The sequence below is a fragment of the Mycteria americana genome, chromosome 1, assembly GCF_035582795.1.
Source record: "Mycteria americana isolate JAX WOST 10 ecotype Jacksonville Zoo and Gardens chromosome 1, USCA_MyAme_1.0, whole genome shotgun sequence".
Classification (NCBI taxonomy): Eukaryota; Metazoa; Chordata; class Aves; order Ciconiiformes; family Ciconiidae; genus Mycteria; species Mycteria americana.
Genome location: NC_134365.1, coordinates 180,066,448 through 180,089,701, shown reverse-complemented (window position 1 = coordinate 180,089,701; position 23,254 = coordinate 180,066,448). Strand labels below are relative to the sequence as shown.

The 23,254-nt window shown below is 42.7% G+C and overlaps 1 protein-coding gene across 19 annotated transcripts in view; it reads left to right on the top strand.

The window, feature by feature from the left end:
- The window catches only part of KLF12 (KLF transcription factor 12), a 263,394-nt gene extending 253,965 nt beyond the window's left edge, over positions 1 to 9,429 (top strand). For 15 of the 19 annotated variants that reach the window (XM_075527304.1, XM_075527373.1, XM_075527355.1 and 12 more), the window contains one exon: positions 113 to 9,428. In XM_075527304.1, the coding sequence (XP_075383419.1) occupies positions 113 to 294 (182 nt within the window). In that variant the 3' untranslated portion in view covers positions 295 to 9,428. Of the gene's footprint in view, positions 1 to 112 lie in introns of all 19 variants that reach the window. The other 4 variants (XM_075527297.1, XM_075527434.1, XM_075527445.1 and 1 more) reach the window with 1 other exon arrangement.
- Positions 9,430 to 23,254: the final 13,825 nt, after the last annotated feature.

Below are 23,254 nucleotides of genomic sequence, written 5' to 3'. Positions count from 1 at the left end.
GGCAGTGGGTGTTCATGGGAAGCGTGCAGAGGGGGTTGCGGGGATTAAGAGCAACAAGGGGAAAGTCACCACCTGTTTTTCCCCCTTCCCCTCTTTCTTTTGTCTCTCCCAGGAGAAAAACCCTACAAATGTACCTGGGAAGGCTGCACCTGGAAGTTTGCTCGCTCCGACGAACTGACGAGGCATTACCGCAAGCACACGGGAGTGAAGCCATTCAAGTGTGCAGACTGTGACCGCAGCTTTTCCCGCTCAGATCACTTGGCGCTCCACCGCCGCAGGCACATGCTGGTTTGAGAAACGCTACCTGTTCCAGCCGAGTTTAAGAGCTGGGTCTCTTAACTACCCGGAGTGAATTCAGCAGGGCTGAATCCCCCTCTACAGTGTTAACAGGCAGGGCTTTCCCTGATGTCCATAACAGAAAATAATAACAGAAATTTAAAAAAATAGCAGGAAAAGAAGTGCCACTCTTCTCCTCGCCATCTGAAGTTAACCCCGTCTGCCCCTCAGCATGGCTACCCCCTGAAAGTGTCATCACAATCACCTGGGAAATAGCAGCCAAAATGCTAACAGGAATGGGCATTATTTTACATGCTGCGTCCTTTGACAAAAAATGTTTATAGCTTGTATGTTTTCTCAGCTGTCGGACGTTTTGTTCCTGAAAAATCACTGCTGATTGGAGGATTAGATACGACAAACCAAGGATGATGATGTTGATGATGATGATGATGATGATGATGATGATGATGAGAGCAAGACCGCTAGATCTTTATTAACCCATCTTTTCCCCTTGTTTTGAATACCATCTGGCCGGTGTCAGCATTACGCCCGAGCTGTGCTACAGACAAGCTGCGTGTGAGTAGGCAAGAAGATTCTGCTGGAGAGGTCCCGCTGTTGGAGCTGAAGGGTCACTTGAGCAGACTTTTGCAATAATGATGGCGGCATTTTAATATTGTACCACAATTTGTCATTATGCCCTAGAGGACACCAGCCATTTAACCTTTTTCTTTTATCTTTTTTTTTTCCTTTCTTTTCTTTTGTTGTTGTTGTTGTTGTTGAAGTCTGTAAAATAAACAAGGGGCAGCAGCATCTCTGCTGAAAGTACAATATTAAGTATCTGTATTTTACCATGGACTTACTTAGAACCGTTTTCTGATTTGTATAGAAAGAGCCCGTCTAAAAACTACTACCCCATTCTCAAAGTGCAGTTTTCTTTCATGCAGGTATCCTCTTCCCCACGACCAGTGCTTGAACACAAGGAAGTAGTCAGATCTTATACTCGCTGGTACCAAGGTTAGTGGTGTAGCCATTCATGAAATGGAATTGAATGTACCAACAAACAAAACAGAGAAGAAATGGCTGCATCTCTTGCAGAGAAAAAGCAATAATGAGTAAAATGGCTCTCGAGACAATAATTTATTCCACACCAACAGAAGGGAGGGTATGCAGAAATAGCACGTAAGATCATTTAAGTTAATCTTCCTGGTGGTTTCACTGACCTGCTCTAGGTACCACAATTAAGTACTTTCATTTCCTTCAACATAATACTTGTGTCTGGAAAGCAAGATAGATAAAGGAAAGAGCTGATTATTGAGGAGTCAGTGGATGAACCATAAGTAGGAAGGCAAAATGGTTCTGCAGTGGTGCTCTGCAAGACATTAGGTTTCTCCCTGGGAGTTAGGGAATAACAAGATTTTGCCAGCTGTCTACTATGATATAAATGGCCCTTTATATGGGTACCAGTGGCTGCCCCTGCTGGGATTTTCAATCCAAGCCTTTTCAGATTAAATAAAAGGAAATTCTTGATCATTCCCATACAGTCCTATGGTTGTGAACCAATTTGTATTAATTGAATTATGTAGGAAAGAGAGAAACTCTTAGCCATCAGTTGTTCATGCAAACAGAACAGGTTTTTTCTGTTTTCTTTCCTCACAAGGATCTGCCTATTCAGCTAAATTTGACAAAGAGGAGGCTTGGCAAGATTTTTTAAGTGTTGAGATTTTTATAGCTTAGAGATAAAAGATGTATACATAAGGTCTTTTGCAATGCATTTAATTATGAATATTTGGTTCCAGGAATTGCACAGATTAAACTTGTGATGCCACTTGTTCATTTTTAAATGTTTGACCAGTCTGAATTAATTTCTGATTCCTCAAGTAACCATAGTAATGTTGAGGGGATTCTGAAATCGAAGTAATCTTAAAGAAAAACCAGCACATAGTACCCATACAAATACTTAAAGCAATTACAGTTAATTGAGGATTAATATGACTGGGATAATACTTCATAACAGCATTCACAGGCCCCAGAGTTTGGTTGTCTTTAAATACGTTCTTAATATTCCCCGGTACCAGATAGTTTATCAGCTCTCTGGAAGAAGAACTTCAATACTGTTAAAGCTCAGGCTCTCCTCTGCCAAGTGGTCAGCAGAGAAACCCAAGACAAATTATTCGCAGCCATTGTGGGCAAAATGCCTCTATCATTTCTCATTGACTGTGTTGGTAATCAACTTTCACAAAATTCAGCAACGTTTTAGTATCCGGCTCCAAATCAGGAATGAAGCAGAGGTGCTAAGTGTCCATGCAAAGCATGAAAAGCCCGCGGATCAGGGCTTTTGGATAGGTCATGAGGCATTGCGGGGCAGCAGAACTGGGTCTTTACCAGCAGCATTACTGCTGTTGGTTTAAAAAACTGGTTGTCAGTGTTGTGTGTGAGATGGTTCATGGATTACAGCTGAGGTCTGTCTTTTATGTACTTCAATATCATCCCCTTAAATGGATCTGTCATTCTCAGTGTTTAGGGAAAGAAGTCAGGTCAGGTAGAAGTCAATTGATAAAATTATTTTCCTGCCCAAGAACATTTTACTGACTAATTACTTGAATAGCAGTAATTCAGTTGAAGAACCGACGGCATACAAAATTTCTTTCTGAATCTGTGATTTTTTTCTCCCATAGAAAATGAACTTTATTTGACCAGAAGGTCTTAAGGCCATTCCGCTAGTGTACAAGAGGAGCAGTGAGAGAGATTGTTTCTGATGTTATTCACCAATGCAGGGTATAGCTGGGAGAGACCAGTGTCCTCTTTGGGCTTCCTCTGTAGTCAATGAAGACAGAAAAACTACGCCGAGAGAAATTGAGAGGCCTTAAATTTCAGCATTCAGCTCTGAACTGCCCCGGGGAGGAGCATATGTATCACAGACCCTGGCGAGGCTCATCTCCCAAGGCCGAGGTTGGTCTGTGTGAATCCCTTGTCTTTCAACTGGTTTCCTCTTACTTTATGCATAGGAAACACTGCAACAGAAAGAGGGTCTGGTTTTATTCAAGGAACCCCAAAGTGATACAGGGATAAAGCAGCACTCACGCCAAGGGACACAGGCACAGAGCATGTCAATGGTAACAGAATGAAGCCAAAAGGTAAAGGAGTGTATGCTAAATTTTCTTATTTCCTAGGCAGGAGGTATATCCTCAACCTGTCCAGCACACATGTAAGGGCTTTTCGTGCTGCTGTTACCTCTAGACAACTTACACAACCAGCAGTAGTCCACCACTGGGTTTCAAGTGCCCAGTATGGTTCTTGGCAAATTTCTCATTCGTACCAGCGCCGGCAGGCTTTGGCCCCAAATACTCTATGAGGTTGTTTCCTGGTTTGTTCTCCCCTTCAGAAATATTTTAAGAGAAGTTACTCTATGAGAGGAGGGTGTTTAGAGGGAGGGAGCTGATGTCCCCCAGATTCTCAGGGTGTCCTTTCATCAGTGGCTGTGGTTCAGACCTGCCAAACTTCTGTGCTTGTGCAAAGACTGAGGGCGATTGCTCCAGCATAGTTTCCTCAAAAATCCTGGTATCCCACCGCAGGTCCTTGACATCTCATAACTGTGGCAAGGGCTTACATCATATGTAGCATGCAGAAATACCAGATCTCGTCTTGACACAACACAGTAAGTCCATCTTAACTGAACAGTTGGGAGACACACATACACAGTGTCCCATTCTTTCAGAAAGACAGAAATTTATGCTTTTAAGTGGGAGTAAAGGATGGGTAATATCCACTGTACCCATTACGGCTTACAAGGGAAGCTATGCCACAAAGTGTCAGATTTCAAATGTTTCCAAAAGGATCCAGTGGATTCGTCAGGAAATCTCAGTAGCCAGCATTATAGGAAAACGTAACGAGCAAGCAGCTTTGATACAGAACTTTTTAAATTTTAAATTGTCATTATTTTTTGAGCACCTGTTTTATTCAGCACTGTAAAATTGGCTCATTGCAACAGCAGTTTATACTTGGGGATGAAGATGCAGTATTCCTTATTCTCTATCATGCTTACACAATTAATTAAATAGATTTAGACTGGCTTGTATATATGATTATTTGCTGGAGTAATGTATAACAAAATTAACAGTGTTAAAAATGACATCAGTGATGTTGATGTTTGGGGTAAACTCACAGTGCAGAGCATGGACAAATAGCTGGACAACCTTTCTCCCCTTTAATAATGGGAATAACAGTGATCATAAGTCTCATTTTCCATTAGCCACATTGAAAATGTATGCTAGTTGCCATTTATAAATTTATCTTCTGATAATAAATGCTGTTTAATGGAAAAAATCTCTTTCTCCTTTATTGAAGGTGGGTACCTCAAAATCGGAGTGAGTTTCACCATTAATATCCTGCTTATATTTTAGTTTGAAGTTTGGTTTGGAAAGGTCAGTGTGTGAAACTGCATCTTCCACAGCAGACAAGTCTAAAGATCGTTCAGTAAATCCGCCCTACTCCCGCATGCTCGTCCATTCACCCGTGCATATAAACCGCAGCACTTCCACATGCCTCCACCCATGTGCAGGTAATAAAAAAGTTTATTAAAAAAAAAAATCAGAAAAAGAAGAATTGGAAATAAACACTGTAAAAGAAAATACTACCTTCTTAAGAAACCAGCTCATATTATTGTATTATGCCTTTGCCTGTGATTTATAACTGGAGAAGTGCACAAAGAAATTTAAAGATTTTTATATTTTCACAGTTCCGCTGTAGCGTAACAGTTGCTGTGTAATGTATGCTTGTGAAGTCAAGCCCATTGGTACCTTAAAAATGCTTAAATTCTGATCAATTTTCTCAGTAAATCAGGTTTTAGTACAAAAATGTAACTATAAGGATACTGCATCTTTAGAAATCAAAATACATTGAAAGTATTTTACTATACTTGTAACAGTTTAAATATTCTGTAATATATGTGCTAGTGGAAAAGTATTTTCAAACTCACAATTTTACATGGGGTGTAAATAGGTTAAATGAAGTACATTTTTAAAAATCCTTTAGTTTTCACCAGGAAAAATGGTAAGATGATGCCTTGCAAAGCTTGAACACAAAACGTAAGAGGTAAATTATTCTGTTTTGTCAGAGCATGTTTTCTCTGCAAAATGGAGTGGCCACTTCTTTGCTGTTTCGCAGATCGCGTGCGATATAGCGAAGTCGTATTGAGTCCTTCAACGTCGAGTAAGTCAACACTCAGAATGTCTTTGACTGAATAAATGAAAAAAACACTTAATCAAAATGAAAACCATATGAAAGGTTTTGGGTTTTTGTGTTGTTTTTTTTTTCTTCTGGCATTTCACAGTGAACTGCAGATACAGTAACAGCGAAGTCTCATTTGATTTTATTTCTTCTTGTATTTCCCTGACTACAATGCATCTTGAATAAAGGTTGCAGAGTTGAAACAGGCAGCTGCTCTTTGCTGATTCCAGGGGAGTTTAGTCTTCTAGGTGCAGTAGCATGTCAACAAAATCAATTGTAGCAGGACAGTTGTGACATTTAAAATGCACATACACTTGAGCAAGGTAGCCTAAAATCTATTTTAAAAGATGAAACAGAAAGTGCCTGTAATTAGAACTGATGGGATGTTCCTATACTTTTACACAGCAATAACTTACGGGATTCTGTTAACAGTAAGGTGAAAATGAAATTTTACTTGGAGAACAATAATGCAGCACAGAAACAAACACAAAGTGCCATTTGTATATTCACATGTTGAGATATTGTGTTAGAGGTTTTAGTTATTTTCTCAGATAACGTCTGTCATATACTTGGTAAGAAGAAAATGACTCTTAGCTTACAAATGACTCATATCCATATCGATTCTCAGTAGGTGTGAATGGAGGTCATTGTCAAGCCGTGTTTTAGGGGTTTTCTTCCTAATTGATGTCTGATGTGCCCATGTATCCAGGGTATTCTCTAGTGAATAATCCAAAAACCAGCAATAAGCCCAATGGAGCTTTTTTAGGGTATATGGTAGAGTGGGGATTCTCTTGAAAAATCCTCTGCATCGAACTCTGGAAACACAGAGTTCACCTTATGTCTCCTTTCTATTTGTCATGTAATGTTCATAGTATTTAATATCATCTTAGAACTGGTTGACTTCAGGAGTGGACAAAATATATCACTTTTCTTTCTTTGGGGGACAAATGAGTGAAAAATTGGGGACTGTCAATCTAGACACTATTTGAATAGCAAATAAGAAGTTGATATTCCTAAAATAGAGTAAGGAGATTTTTATATTGGGTGGCCTAAACATTTGTGTCAATAGACTAATTAATCTTACAGGAAAATGGCCAGCTGTGACTCTTCCACTCTTTTTTTTCTCAATTATTTTTTTTTTTTAAATCTGGTAGGTTTCTGTAAAAAAAAAAAAAAACCTGCTCCTAATGGATTCTTAAAATAGCAGTGTAATGTCATCCCTCTTGCTTCTTCTGTTTCTAAAACTGAATTTATTGGAGATCAAAATGTAACTGGTTGTCCTAATACCTTTGCCAAGGAAGATTGCTTTCCATCCTCTAAATTTGTACCTGTCATTTATCCAGGCAGAATTTTGTATTTGAAAAATTCCAGATTTTGCCTAGATTTTTGCTGCCATCGGTGGGTTGCTGCTGGAGCGGGAGGATGGGCATTCAGTTCTTATTCACTGAGGCAGGATTGGGTGTGCACGAAGACGCTCGTATAGAGACGAAAGCGCAGGTGCACAAAAAAAAAAAGCACATGGACTCGCATGTAAAAACTAGACGTTTATGCACGTCGGTTAATAATGTGACAAGACCGCTAGTTTAGCAACAACTTATTTTTAAATGTTAGCCACCGGTGGAAATAAGCCCATCAGAACGTGCATATACTTAGTCTGTCATCCTGACCTTAATCTCCAGATATTAAGCACATAAAAGAACTCAATTCATGCTGGGGATTTTAGGAGGGCACCAGGGAATGTGTCATCAGAAGGACAAAGGAAACATTGCTTTCTTACCTCATACCTCAGCCGTTGTTGGAGAGGAGGGTTTGGTTCTTTGTTCTGGAGCAGCAACACTACAAGGAGGCACCCTTAGAAATGTGCAGTGTTGGGAGGGCTGGCTGACTCCAGCCCTGCATGTGTTAGTTCTTGCATAGGAAAGGGCACCTTGTCTTCACCATCCCAAAATGAGCCAGGCTTTTTTTCCTTCTTTCTGAAAAACAAGTACAGAATTGGTTTTTTCTCAATTTTACTGACTTGCCAGCATATCTCTATAGCAGCTTGTGCTTACTGACTTTAAATTATGAAATAAACTGAGTTGTCCTTTTAGTAATTTTCAGATTATTCAATACACAGTTGTTCAGTCCTCCAGACAAGCAGAATGTGGATTTTAGCTATTATGAAAATAAGAATTGAAAATATCATTTGAGGTCCTATTGTCCGTATGTGTGACCTGCAACATCTTCCCCAGCTCAGTCTCAAAAGTTTCAGTGAACCAAGATGCTGTCAGTTCTAAAAGAAGAGGTGAGTGGTGGTTCACACATTGTCTTGCTAAGCCTTGCTCCATGCTGTGACCTCTGCATTTAAAAAACAATCGTTCAGTGTCTGGTGGGGGACCACAGGTGGTGCCTTCGATGTATTGTCATAAGCATGAACCACGAAATACAGAAGTATGTTCAGATACTGCTTTTCCCCCTGTTCCTGCCTTTCTAGATGTAAAGAGCTTCTTTGGAAGGACAGTTTGAGCCATAATCTTCACGGCTGAACTATTCTTTGTCACAATTCAGAGTTCATGTTGTCATTTCTGGTTTCAAACTATTTTTCACTGGTACACTTGCATCTTATTTTTCATTTAAAAACCCCCACAGTTTATTTCTTTCCTTATCGTCCTATACATTGCTTCCTTGGCAATGTAAGTTCTCCGCTGAACACCTACACAGTATGCTCTCCTGACCTGCTGTCTGTCCCTAAAAAGTTTTATCTCCCATTTGCACTTGCTATAGAATATACACAGAGATAGTAATGAATTACTTAAGTTTCATGCACCATCAGCCTTAAGACCTTCAACCCACACACACAGACACACACATTCATACACTTAAGTGAAAGAGAGATTTGGACACTGCTATCAACATGTGGGGTCAGAAATACCATTAAATTGGAAAGTTCTTTCAGCTGTGTTTAGGAAGAAACAACAATAATGAAAAATAGCATTCTTGGCCAAGTCACTTATGGATGAAGCAAATTCCCCTATGGCATTAGTTGAATGAAATCCTAAGGATGGGGTTGCATTTGGCCCCAAATCGTTCCTTCTAATCAGGTCGTTACCATTGCATGTACCAACGAGTGTTCATTTGATCCTCCTGTGTAAAAATACAAAAACATCCCTTAGTTTGCAAAGTGATTAATTTGGGACTGAAGCTTCACAGCAATGGAATTAGTATGTACGGCACCTCAGTCTTTTTCCTAGATAAGATGCAAAAGGGAGGGTCATTATCGGTAACCCCATAGCGATAATAGTGTCAATAGAGGTCCTACACTTAAAAGGAATAAAAATACCAGTGCTAGCAAGCAAACCTATTAGTTTCTTAAGTCTTTTCTTTTGCCTTCTTTCCAAAAGCTTTTAAATGCAAAAATTACTTTTCTTCAAAAATAAAAGTAATCATCTGAAGATCTAATTTCCCAATAGTTTCCTCTGCATTTATATACTATGTAGTGTTTAGGCAACACCTATGTTATAAGTTTATTAATATTATGTAAGTGTTGTTCTTGTATTTATGTATAGTGTATGTATTGTAAATATACTCAGAGCTTTTTTCCCTCTTACTGTAAAATGGTGATTTTTGCCCTATGATAATGTAAAGGGAGTCCCCTAATGAAATTCTGTCAGAGGATGATTATTCCAGTCTGTTCTCAAAGATTTAAATGAACAAGTGTTATCGTTTTTAATGGTGTCTCAGACATATTTTGTTGGTGCATTGCTTTTCTGTATTCAACTTTCCTATGAATTGAGCTGTGAATTGAAATAGAGTTTAAACCTTTAAATGTATGCATTTGTATAATTATCTGAATGGAGGCATGAAGGCTAAATAAAGCATTTTGTATGGAACAAAACCCCTAATTATTACTGTGGATGACTCAAACTTGCTGGAATACCCAGTTATTAACTTTTTTAAATTAAACCTTTGTTAAAAAATCTTTTCTATAAACATATAGTGATTTTTTAATGGAATGTTTGCTTAAGAAATGGATTTTACTTGCTTTTCTGATTTTTTAAAAGCCATCATATAGAGTAGACATTCTTTCTCCTTTCACAGTGTTTGTGCATCTGTGGCAAAGCTGGAACAAATAAAATAGCACTCAGCAGTATAAACAAAAATGTCCTGGGATGATATAAAAATATTTTGCATTACTATATAATCCGAGTTCCCAAAGTACTTTAAAATGGACTTGTGTGTCTGTCGCTGTCTGCTTCTTCCTCTCTCCTTTCCCTGTGTGTAGGGAAGCCGGCACGGTTAATGTGCAGCACGCCTAAGACACCCAGGCAGCTGAGAGGGGATTCCTCCAGTCTGCCTGTAAAGTAGAGGGACAGCTACGGAAGGGGGGCAATGGTGCACTGGAAACATCAGCTTCATTCTCAGTTGAAGAGGGTTGGTCTTTGCGATTGCTCCTAGGGACGTTTCGAGGCCCGTGGGCTTCTCCCTCGTGCCTGACCGTTCCACAAAAAAGCTTCCTTTGTGTTTGAGCGGGTCTGTAGGACAACGGTGGATACCAAGCCACAGGCTTGGAGCTGCACTTTGGCCCTCATGGTCAAGTTTCTCCTTAAATGTGGATTTTCCCTTTCCCTTGCATTTCCATCCGCTTGCTTTTAACCAGTATGATCATTTATCTAATAAAAAACACAGTGTTACATGGTTTTTATTAGATACAAGAATCAAGTGATTGATTTGAGAGACAAGAGTCTCTCAGAAGAGAGACAAGTAAAGTGATTTGATTTGGAGACCTCTGAGCCTTATCGAGAGATGTGTCTAAACCAAAGCCGTGCTAGAACAGATCTTGAATCTCTCAAAACGCTGATGAATTTTAAAATCAGATAGTCCTACTGGCCCTTCCAAAGCACGTTTGCTTTCCACACAATAAGCTGTTTGTTCTTCCTCAGTGTCCTGCGTATGTTTAATATCATTTTTTCTCCCAACAGTGCCATAAGTATAAAACGCATCGCTGCCTGTTTAGTCTGACTTCTCCAGCGAACGCCCACATCGTCCACTGCCCTGACCCATGGTCTGTTCCTGAAAAGTTATTTCTTCCACTTGCACAAACAACAGCTCAGTTGTCATCTAATCCCTCCCCTCCTTGTTTTTCCTTTGTTACTGAACGGTCCCTTTGGAGTGAAAAGTCGGCGCGCGGTGTTTCGTACACCGTACGCGGCACGTCTGGCTCTCTGCGAGGGTGACGAGGAGCGGCCACTGGTAACCACCTTCAACTTTGCACGTTGAGTTGCTGGATCAGATAAGCACAGTCCCCTCTCTACGTGCAGAAATAATCGCATTGGCATCGTCCTTGAACCTGGGGAGACCGCCTGCCTCCCGGACAGAGCTCTGGCGGTGCAGACTTTCACCCGTGGGTTTACGATGCTATTGCCGCTCGCCAGCCTGCAGCAGGGAAGCACAACCGTACGGGAGGTTTGGCTGAAAGACCTGCTCGCTGTGCTCCAGCGTGCTGCGCTGTGACCTGGTGGCGTGAGGTTTTGGTTGGGAGTTGAAAGGGTGAGGCTAGGGGAGCCAAATTTTGGTGGTCACTGAGTACTTGTCCTTTCCAAAGAGGAGCCAGCCCCGTGGGGCAGACTGCTCCTGGACGTAAGCGGTCTCTTCCGTAATCCTGTGGTGCACACGGTGGAAACATGTCCCTTACCAACCCTCCCATCCTTGCGAATCGGGCAAAGTTAGACCCTTGTAACAGACGAAGAACCAAAAGCAATCTACTGAAGCTGGAGTGACTCAGTAGTTGAGCAAGAAATGACAGAATCATAGAATGGTTGAGGTTGGAAGGACTCTGGAGGTCATCTGGTCCAACCCCACTGCTCAAACAGGGCCACCTAGGGCCAGTTGCCCAGGACCATGTCCAGATGGCTCCTGAATATCTCCAAGGATAGAGACTCCACGGCCTCTCTGGGCAACCTGTGCCAGGGCTCAGTCACCCTCACAGTAAAAAGTGTTTCCTGATGTTCAGAATAGTCCCGAACCATTTCAGGTCCCTACTCTGTCGCTTTAGCCATTAGGCAGAATGGCCTCCCTCATTTCGACCCAGTCCATAACTGGCCACAATTTTTTTACCCTTTTTTTCCCTGAGAGGCCCCGAATAGCAGCAGTAGCCACTACCCTTCCTGTTGAAGCATACTAACGAAGGCATTTACTGCCTCACATATTTGTCTTAGCAAAAATATATAGCCCATAATAACTAGGGCTGCCACTTACGGAGGAATGAATAACCAGATTTAGCCAGTAAGCTCAAATATGTCAATATATTTTATCCTTCGTGTTTTTGTTTACATCTTTGCACAACCTCGCTCACAGGTGTACTGTGCTCTTTCCTGGTTATCGTTCTCATTCGCTGGGGATATTGATCTGTAAAATCTCCTTGTAAAATATTTCAAATACATTCTTTTTTTTTTCTGGGGTGACTTCTCTATGCCTGTATTTTTTGGGCCTGTACAGAATATTAACAGACAGAAACTAACAATAAAATCCAGAAAGGACTACAAAAGCAAACAGCGAAACCAAGACACTTGCAAAGCTCTATAAATCTCTGCTGAGCTCGGGTTGCTGTTTAATCTTTATATACAGGTACGTCTCAAGGTTATCTGCTCCGGAGGGGTTCACTGGAGGCTTTTGTGATTTGTCATCAGCTCAGCTCCTTATCAGTCGAAGGTATTTCCCCTTGTAACATTTATTATGGGCTCTTCTCTGTGTTTCGTACTAATGCAATGCCATGAAGAGGCTCTGGTATGCAGTCTGTAAGGAGTTATTAAATTTCCCTCTCCTGTGATCAACAGGATCATAAATGTGACACGTGCGGCATAGCGTACGCGGCACCCATGATGGCTGAACACCGTCACTGGGTACTGAATGAAAACAAGGAAACCTGCAGCTCTGGAAAGGAGTTTTCTGTCTCCGTCCAGCAGTCTCTGGCTGGAAAAGAAGTATCGTTAAATACATTCATTAAATACGTCGTGTATGTAGAAAAGAAACTACTGCAAATAGTATAAATAAAATAGCCATTGTAGCACCTTCGCTAACACGCTGGGTCTGATTTTGAGGCAGAAAAATGTCAACGCTTTTCACCAGCACGAGCGTGGCCATCCTGCCGTGCTCTTTCATTTCAACAGAGGCAAATCCGGCCCTGGCTGATGCAACCACGAGTCACCATGTCCGAGGAACTGGCAGACTTGGGATAGAAGCGCTCCGACATTGCTTCATCGCCGGGATGGCACGGAGCCCATCTGTGTGTGGCCGAGGCCAGGACGGCAGGGGATTTCCTGGGAAACAGCTTCCTCTCCTGCCTCCACAGCCTGGTGGAAACGTGTCGGAGCCGCCCGAAGAGAGGGCTGGCTGCTGCAGGAACGGGATGCAACTGTTCCCCAGCTATTGCTTTATCCGGCAGATAAAGCCGCTTTCCTTCCTCATCTGTTCTTAAATACCAGCTATGGCTACACTGACGTCAGAGGTCTGACTGGTAGCACGTATAGGCATGCAAGTATATATATATATATATCTTAGTACATACATACATACGTACATATATATACAGATACTCGTGCATGCACTGTATGTATATATGCATGTATGTACTGACTAGCTCTTTCTAAAGGTGGTTGGGGTACCTCTACGAATTCATGCCTGTGGGCACCAGGAGCATTGCTGGGAATATCTTAGGAGCCAGGTGTCCACGTAACTATGCAAAAGCTGCATAGCAGTTTTGAAGCCCTTTATTTTAAGATGTTAGAACCAAAAGGCCAAGGGGAGGAAACGAATGCCCAGGCTCCTTCTGTGCCTGTCCCCCACACCTGAGCTGGTGCTTCAAGGGGTGCTTCAAGGAGTGCCCCAAAGCCCTGACCTGTTCTCATCTTCCCCACAGGCAGCATGAGCCCAGCCCAAGCCCAGGCTGCAAAGTGCAGCTGGTAGGGGACAACATGGCCCCCCCAAATAGGGACACCAGGTCACCCAGACAGCCCGGGGTCGTGCACGCAGCAGCGTCACCACAGCACCCAGGCACGGACGGAGGCAGACGAGGAAGACGCAGAGCCCCAGGGGACAGCAGGGGCATGAAGCAGAGGTTTTAGCCTCGGCCATACCAGGGGGACGCAGCGTGGAGGAAGGAGCTTCATGGTGCTGGAAAACCTGGGATTAGCCGAAACGATATTGATCTCCATATGCGCAAATTGGTAACGCGTCTGTTTCAGTCGGCTGGTGAAGTATGCAATCTGTTTCTGAGGCATTTTATAAAAAATTAGAAAAGGCTGGTAGAGGGTTTCCGCAGAGCTTTTTGGTTCTGATTATTCATTTATTTACAAATGGTCATTTATACCATCTGGGGCTTTTCAGTGTAACTGAGAGTAAACTCTGAGCTTCCCAGGACTCTACAAATGTGCCAAGAAGGGAAGACTGCAAAGGCTTTTAGAGCAAATAAAACAAAGGAAGAAAAGCAGCCTGTTGTGATGAGGCGGGGGGGGAGAATGTGGGGACGGAGCCCTTTTCCTTCGTCAGCCTTGCTTTGTTTCCCGTTTCGTTTGACATTTGTAATCAAAGCCTCAGCACCTTTGCTTTAGTTATAATAACTTTGCCGTAGGTATTACATGAGCCTCCACAGAGGTACACACAACCCAAGTTTCTAGCCTCCGGCACTGACCACTCCCCAGACAAGATGCTTGTTCCTGTACCACGGTACGTGTGATTCTGCAAGTTCCATTTATCACAAAGCAGCAGTACAGACACAAGAAAAGTACAGCGGGAGCCAGGGGCTCAAGATGAGGTTTGGCACACAGTACATCAACAGCAGAAAAGGCTTATTCCTTGAGCTTTCATCCCTAACAACATCTGGGAAGATGAATGTAACTCAGTCACGGTTGCTGCAAATTAAAATAAATTAATAACCTGCCAAGTGTGGGACAGAAGTGCTACAGTCATGGTTTTTTGTGGGAAAACTAATGTGGCCCTTTGGGACTGACAGCTTTAGTTTGATTCACATTGATGGCTCCATACCCATAAACTTTAAGGTTTCAGGGCTCAAAAAATTTCCTTGACTATCCTAGCAGGGAGGTTGTGGGTGGGAAGTAGGGACAGCATTGCCAGCAATTTTGAGCTTGAATTCAGCTCAGAGCAGTAGTCACCAGAAGTTGGTTCACTGGCCATAACTCACAGGAGTGGTGATGATACCCAGGAGATAGATAGCCACTTGTCAAAGACACAGTGGAAGGTGACACCTTGCTGTAGGAGGCAGGAAGGACTTAATAAACATATGAAACCCAATTTTTTTTCTTTGTTATTCCTTTTCTAGTTCTGATTTGGGCTGCTGCTGGTAGATTGAAAGCCTGTCTCCGCAGCTCAGCTGGGGTGCTGGGGTGCAGGTGGCTGGGGTGCAGACCCTGGTCCCGAAGGCATGCGGTGAAGGCTGCCCCATGTCCACACTGCTTGGTGCCAGCCCCTATTAAAGGCTGGCGGGCGGGAAGGCTCCCCGGAGCCCCGGATGACCCTTCTCCTGGAGGAGCAGAGGCTTTGGAGTCCCTCACACACTCCCACTGGAGAGGGTAGCATGGTTACCGCCCAGTTTGGTGCTGAGCGATTGATCATTTAACCTGTTTAGCAAAAATAATGAGCATGAGCGGCAGGAAGCGGCACAGACAGAAACGGTAACATTGTGGTGTGCGCTCAAGGTGAATCTCCCCTAAAACATGAATCACTGATTCCTGTTCCTAGACGTCTCCAGGGAGTCCCCTGTCACTTGGGGCGGAAGACTTATCCGTGTCCCAGATCTGCCTCAGAATCTCATGGTTTTCTTCCAGAGTCAATTTGTATAAAGTAGCAGATTTGGAGCTGTTTGGCTCACTTCATGCCAAAGCCAAAGGCCGTCAAACGCATCTTGTTCCCTGTGCATAATGTCTAACACATGTCTTATCGTTGGAGTACACATGCTATGCTGACTGCAGTGGCATCTGCGTGCGACACTCTAAGCTTAATTAAAGTTCACAAAGGACCTGGATGGGAAGTATTTAATAACTCTCATGTAATATATTTCGTTATGATGATAATAATATAGTAGCTAGAGTCTGAGCTGGTGCTTTTATATGTGGGAGGAGCACAGGATGCAGAACTCAGGGTTTCTCAGCATCCTTTTGCAAACGGCTGCATTACTCCCAACCACAAAAAGCACCACCAGATAACACAAGTCACTGGTTCCCGCCTGGGGAGGCAAGTCTCACACCACACTTGTTAGCCCAAGTCGGCAGGTTTTCTGGCCTTTGTGCAGGCCCGGTGTTATAGAGATTCAGCTGGGTCTGTCTGAGGTTGTTGTCTTTAATTCCTACCTAGCAGAGGTAGGAATTAAAGGTGGTGGGGCTGGAGGGAGAAGAAAGAGGCGATGGCAGTAAGAAGAGGTGGTAAGGCACCTGTAGCAGGAACCAAGGATTAAGACAGAAGTGGGATATGAAGTCAGGAAAAAGGATGAAAGGACACAGGGCAGTATCAATAACCCCGGGGCTGAGATGAGGGTGAAGGATGATTATACAGTGATCCTAGGGGTCAGGGTTAAGGGGAAAGAGGACAGTGGCAGCACCAAGATTTGGAAATAATTAGACTGTGAAACACTGAATCAGATGGTGCCAAACATAACCATTTATACCTTCATTACACCTTTATCTGTATGTCCCACATAAAGGCTTTTAGAAATGTCTTTGCAAGCTTTGTAACAAATTATTGATGCTGGTGTATTTCTCCTCTTTTAAAATATGGTTCCCTACCCCCAAGATTCAAACTAAACAAATACAGAAAGACATATTTCAAAAACTTGTACAGTCTTATCTGAAGTGTTAATTGTAGCAGATTTATCTCCAGCTTTATTAGAGAAAGACCAAGTATTTTGTATCCCATGTGAAAATCTAAGTCTTCCCATTCTTTTGTAGTATAAAAACAGTATTTCTAAACCTAGTGGGCAAGACCGTGAACCACAGGCTTAAAGGTTCAAATCAACATCAAGTGAAGCAAATACTACAAGAGTGACATTGATTTCTTTTTATGACAGGTGTTTTAAGTTTCTTAAGAGATTGGAAGTTGGGCTAACTCTTGAAAAGCCTGTATGAAATGACTTTAGGTCCACAAGGAATGTTTTCTTATTTGAAATTGTGTTCTAGTCCAGTTTTAACTGAAACCATGAATTTTAGACATTTCTAATGAGATTTAAGGAAGCCTTCTCTGCATCTGCCTGGAGATACTGAGCTTTTCTTGTTTTCACTGCTAACAGAAAATGGTGATAGTTGACAAGAGTGTATTCACTAAGAAGCTGCCAGGGATTCATAGGGTCCAAATAATTGATACCCATTAGGGATGTGAAAACCTTCATGGGCTCATTAAGTAGGTATTGAAATGTCTTGGCTGGATAAGTGGAGCTCAGTGAATCAACACATTTTCAAAAGAAACTCTTGTGGTAAAAAATGGTTGACCGATGCTCATCTTAATGTGAATGAGTAGATTATGCAGTCCAAGACTGGCAAACAAACAGGAATTAGATTCAGCCTAATTGTACAACTTTCTGTTCCTCTCCTGGGCATCCTCTCTGCGTAAGGGGTGGTCTGCTGGTTTTGGCTGGGATAGAGTTAATTTTCTCCACAGTAGCTAGTATGGGGCTATGTTTTGGATTTGTGCTGGGAACAGCGCTGATAACACAGGGGTGTTTTCGTTACTGCTGAGCAGTGCTGACACAGAGTCAAGGCCTTTTCTGCTCCTCACCCCACCCCACCAGTGAGGAGGCTGGGGGTGCACAAGAAGTTGGGAGGGGACACAGCTGGGACAGCTGACCCCAACTGACCAAAGGGCTATTCCATACCATATGGCGTCATGCCCAGGATAGAAAACTGGGGGAAGAAGAAGGAAGGGGGGGACATTCAGAGTGATGGCGTTTGTCTTCCCAAGTAACCATTAGGCATGATGGAGCCCTGCTTTCCTGGAGATGGCTGAACACCTGCCTGCCCATGGGAAGGAGTGAATTAATTCCTTGCTTTGCTTTGCTTGCATGTGCGGCTTTTGCTTTCCCTATTAAACTGTCTTTATCTCAACCCTCAAGTTTTCTCACTTTTACCCTTCCGATTCTCTCCCCCATCCCACTGCAGGGGGAGTGAGCGAGCGGCTGTGTGGAGCTTAGTTGCTGACTGGGGCTAAACCACGACAAGGACAAAGAAGCCACAGATTGAACCTGCAAGACTGAGAAGTGTATTTATCATGGTTTTATTCTGTGTTTGCATGCAGAGGTACGGTTTCATATTTTAAACGTGCAACAACAACAAAGCTTGCAACAAAAAGAGAAGCAGTGGCCCCGATGCTTGACTGTAGCACGAGCTTGAACTCTGGTGGACTTACCATGTATGCTTAACCACAACACCAGTAACATGTCAGCAGTTTATGGACTGGAAAACAAAGCCATTAAGTTCTTTTGGCATTGTGTTTCTCACAACAAAAGAAGGTCTGAAGAAAGGGAGTTACAAAAATGTGTTTTACACTGGAGGCCCATTAGCTCTAGTGGTTGGAGAAACTGCTTTGCAGCCTCCACCTGCAGTATTGTGTGTGAGGGATTTATTTTATGCTGTGTTCATCACAACAAACAGACCTCCCGAGTAGCAATGTGTGTTCTTATATAAAAGAGAATTTGGGGACTCTGAAGACTTGAAACTCAAATTTGGTCATAATTATTAGAAGGTCACCTAGGAATTCTGGAGCAGTTTGTTTATCCTGATTCCAGCCTGCTAGGTCCAAGAAAATGCACTTAATTCAATCCAGGTGACTCTCCATTAAATATAATCTTGTCTTAATTGGTGCCACCTTGACCTCTACTTGTGAAGTCTGTTTTGTGGTCTACAAGTCTAGCTTTAAGTGCTCAAACACACATTTTTCCATCTGATTCCCCATGATTTCATTATGACAACAACACACTTCATATCAGGCTCTCCACATGCGTGTGAAATGCAGGGAAGGTTTAGTAACGAGACCGTGTCCGAGTGGGATGGCGGTTGATTCCTCAGGCTGCCAGCCGTGATGGGCTCTGTTACTCGCGCCCAGCTTAGTTATCGCAACCTTTAAGATGTCCAAGATCAAGACATCAGTGAGTGATTCAGGGGCTCTGCTCTCTGGGGCTGCCAGATCCTGGCTGCTTTTACAGCCCGTGGAGAGTATGCCAATGTTAATTAGCCCTGCTAATTAGCCCTACTCGTCGGCTACTCCCACGAGTGCATATGCTGTAACTACTACACCCCGTTGAAAAGTCCAAGTCTGGTGGATAGGAGGGACTGAGCTGACCTGAAAGCCACGCACTCTCCCCAACAGAGAGGTCCCAACGTCCAATTTATGTGACCGCCGAGTAGTCTGTATGCGCCCCGTGAGTTTCAGTTTACATCCCCGCCGGTGTGCTTTCCTCCTTGAGGTAACCCTCTTAGCCTGGCAGCCCTGTAGCAGGCTTGAATTCACCCTGGTGGGGCTCTTTCCAGAAGACCTCAGCCTGGGTTAATGATCTGACACTTCAGCACGGCTCTAGTGAGGGCAGTAACAGGAAGGTGGAGGTGCTGCTACAAAGTGGTGGCCCGAAGAGCATTAAGAACCGCAGTTCAAAGCAGCGCATCAGATGCCCTCCTCTTGGCATCGGGGCTTTTAATCTGATCTGGCATTTCAAGCTGATGAAAAGATTGCGCTGAATTTCCATTTCTGACAGCGGCAGAAGAAACAGAAGCTCCTTTATTTCGCCAAAAGCCGCAGTTTCCATTCTGGGAAGGAATACAGGAGTTAAGTAGCCCGTATCACGGGCAATAGCCAAGAGGGAGCTTGTCATGTTTGATCAATTGCTGGTGGTAGGAGATTTTCTGTGAAATGCGGTAAAAAAAAAATAGACTCAACCACTGACATAAATTAATACACTAATGATATTAAACCTTGGCTTCAATGCTGGCTGCCGCTTCAGAGGGCTTGAAAAACTGAAGTTCTGAATTATGTACCAAACCCAGGCCACCGATTCATCTGGCAACGTTTACAAATGTCATATCAATGCTTTGCCAGCAAAGAACAAAGTAGAAGCACTGACAGGTCCCAGCAAGCTTGGGATAGATAGAAATTGGATAGAAATTCATGTGGAGTGCTTAAAACAGGTACGATCTGGATTGAGCTGTAGGTCAGTGTCTCAGGTAGTTTACACAAGCAGGAGGTTTGAAAGCTTTCAGGTAAATTAGATGAAAATCAGTACTATTAATATAACTGCACCACATGGCATAAGGAAGCCAAGCACTGCTTGGTACACTGCACAAACATATTCATTGTCAAGATAATATAAAGTGTATTTTATATGCGGCGTTTGCATAGCACCTACATTTTGCACAGGAGAAGGCAGATATTTTGGCTTGCTTTCAAAGCCACAGCTTCTGGAGTCATGTGGCATTGTGAGACGCAGCTCCCATTTGAGCTGGGGGCAGGAAATGGTCATTCTCAGGGCTGCAGAGAAAATTTAAAAATTGAAATTGTTCAAGAACAGAGAAGGCAAATAGAAGGAACAGATTTTTGCAGCGTTAGTGTTTTTAAGCCAAGTTCAAAGTTTGAACCCTAACATGAAGATTTTTTATAATGATATTGATAATGCTATCTGACAGCTTGGACTAACCTGAGTAATTAATATCCTAATGTACTTTACTACAGAAAAGATTTCCATATGGCTGCCCAAGAGCCACGTGCAGTTCCTGAAGCAAAATCTGGGATCTTCAGCTTCCTGGTGGTGTTGTGGGATTCAGCATGTGCCACCTTAAGGCACATGGGTGGGATCTTATTAGAGGAAAGGAAGACCTGAGTGTCAGAGATGGGTGAGGAGAAATGTGAGACCTGTTAAATCTACCTAAAAAGAGATTAAGAGAGGTTACAACGTCCTGGACCAAAGGTCTCCTGAGCAATGGTGCAGGAAGGCAGCACAGGGGACCCTGTTTTTTAGGGTATATTTAAAGGAATCAGTTTAGAGGCCAGCCAGTGTTTTACGACTGTGTGCTGTGACTTAAATTTCTTTTTGGAAAGCTTAGGCAGGATGAAGGGGTAAAGGGTAGAGTGAAGGGGTGGATCAGTACTGCCATACATCATGTTGACAAGACATGGCCAAACCTCCTCTGTGGCCTGCAGATTGTGCCAGTCTGGTATTTTGGTGTATTCTATGAATAGATACCCAGAAACTCATCTGTGCTAATGGATCTTATTACAAGCCAGGCTTCAGTCCTGCCATGACTGTCTCTGTTGGTTTAGGAGGAATAGGTCACCATTTCACCTGGGAGTGCCCCCAAAGTTTGTCCCCAAAGCCCATGCTGACCTCACTGGGTTGCAGCTATGGAGTGTGGCAGCAGTACTAAATCAGGATCTGGGGCCAGAGGGGGCCAGGCATGACTCTCCACTGGAGAAAGGGTAGGAAGGAAGCTCACACAGGCAACTAATTCAACAGGGTCCTATTTTGTGCTGGGTCCAATCCAGCCACGTTCTTATGCCATGATGACCCCCAAGCTACTCCAGAACGGCTTCTAGCTAACTGCTTTTAGCTGAAATAATTAACAAACTAGTGCCAGATCCCTCAAATACATATTTTTTTTCCTTTTTATATTCAACTGACCATGGTTTTCAAAGCAGGTTATGAGCACAGACAAGCATCATTCATTATGTAGGTGTATTGTTCCCCGTTTAACAGGTGTATTTCCAAAGGAGTTGAAATTCTCCTGGCTGGTGTTTTCTTTCACAGTAGCTTTGGCTTCCATGGTACTATGCCAAGAAAGACGTCTTTATTTGTGCCCTTAACTGTCAGTGGTGTCAGCAAATTACTGGCAACAGCACATATTAGTGTCTTCATCAGAGTGAGGATTTATGATGTCACCACTAAATCCATCAGGGACATTACATCCTTATAATTCATAGCTGACTCTTGAACACATGAAAGGAATGGCGATGTGCCAGCCAACAAAGAATAATTGTGTTACTTACCTCAGACATGATAATTTGCTTAAATAATAAAAATACGCTGGTGCAACAAGGAAAAATGAATGCACTGATAAGCACAAAGGAGAAAAACAGGGAAGTACTGAGCAGTATATTAAATACCCATCTTTTTGGCAGCACCATTTTCGATTTCTGATATTTTAAGCTAATGGAAGCTTTGATCAATATTTACACTTCATTCAGTCAAGAGGAACATGGCAGCATTATTTCAATTTCATTTTATAACCAAAGGGATGGCAGTACTGTATGGCAGGAAAAAATTGTACAGGCAGCAAGTTGCAGTCATTCCATATTTTTAATGCAAAATTGATTGGCTATGCCTGAGAAAGGATATTAAATGGGTATTCCAGAAGCCTAATTTCATCTGGGAAGGAAGCTGAGATCACTGATGAAAGGAATTGCTAAAAACAGGCCCCCAGTGTAGATCTCTGGATTCTTCACTGCTCCTGTCAGGCTCACCGTTTCTTTGAACTTTTTCTCAATGAGGAAAGATCCACAAAGATGGGAATAGTAGAGTTAATCAGAAAATGGGATTTCTTTTCCCATGAAAATATTATCACCATTATTATTATTATTATTATTATTATCATCGTTATCATTGCTTTTATAAGGACCATTGCAAAAGCAGAGTTTTGTTTCAAAACTGTGAAATGTTGTCTGGAAAGTACCGTGTTCTATACGGAAAAGGTATCGAGGTTCCTTATAGGAACTGTAAGCGGAGTGTTTCTATCAGCTGAACACTGGAGAACGTCACTCATGCAGCGCTGGTTCTTTCTTGCTAAACTGCCTCATGGGCCTCCTGGCTATTGCAAATGATGGGAAAGGTAGTCCAAGCAACACACTCGGAGAGGAGAATTGGGGCACAAACAGATTTCTGTGGGATACTGATGCAGTCATCTTGGGATCTACACACTGAGGGTTTTTAATTTGGAAAGTATCCATTATTGAATCAAAATACCTTTGATTTTTAGCACCAGAAAAAGCCTTTTCCCCTCTTTCTCTACTCTCCGCCGTGAAAACTCGCTTTCAAAAAACCTTTTCATTAAAAGTCTCAATGGAGACTTGGAGACAGCCTCAATGGAACACTTTCGGTCCATTCAAATGAACGTGTTTTTGGTAAAACAGACTTTGGTAAAGCACACTGAAAAGGAGGAGCGTATACCAAAGACATTTGCCATATTAACCCATGCCTAATTTATTAAATGCTAGAAAGGACTCTGTGGTCAAATAGCTTTGCTTTTCAAAACATCACACTTAAACTCAGAGGGACGGGGGAGAGAGGGAGAAAGGAAGGGGAAGCTTGCTGTAAGAAATCATCTATACAAGCTACAAAGGCTGCCAGACAAAATATTAGTCTTCTGTTAAATTATACAGTGTGATATGGAAACACTTGCATTCCTCTTAGTTTCTGAAAGGCAACGAAAGAGGAAAATACTGACAAAGAAACTGAATCCCAAAAGCCAAAGTCAGGGATGGTATTCTCCACTCCATGGTAATCCCTAGTTTCCACCAGCTCTCAGTTTGGTCCCCAGTGCCAAGGGACGGTAAGCTCCAGTGATTTCACCAGCACTATCCTGCAGCCGATGAATCAGAGACATCGTATTACCACCAGGAAAAAGGAACCTGTTGAAAGAGATGTGCTCTGTAACCATGGCAGTCATCAAGAGGGTTACAAATTTTAACCACATTAGTGAGTAAAGTGAAGCAAAGCAAACTGTCAGCATAAGCA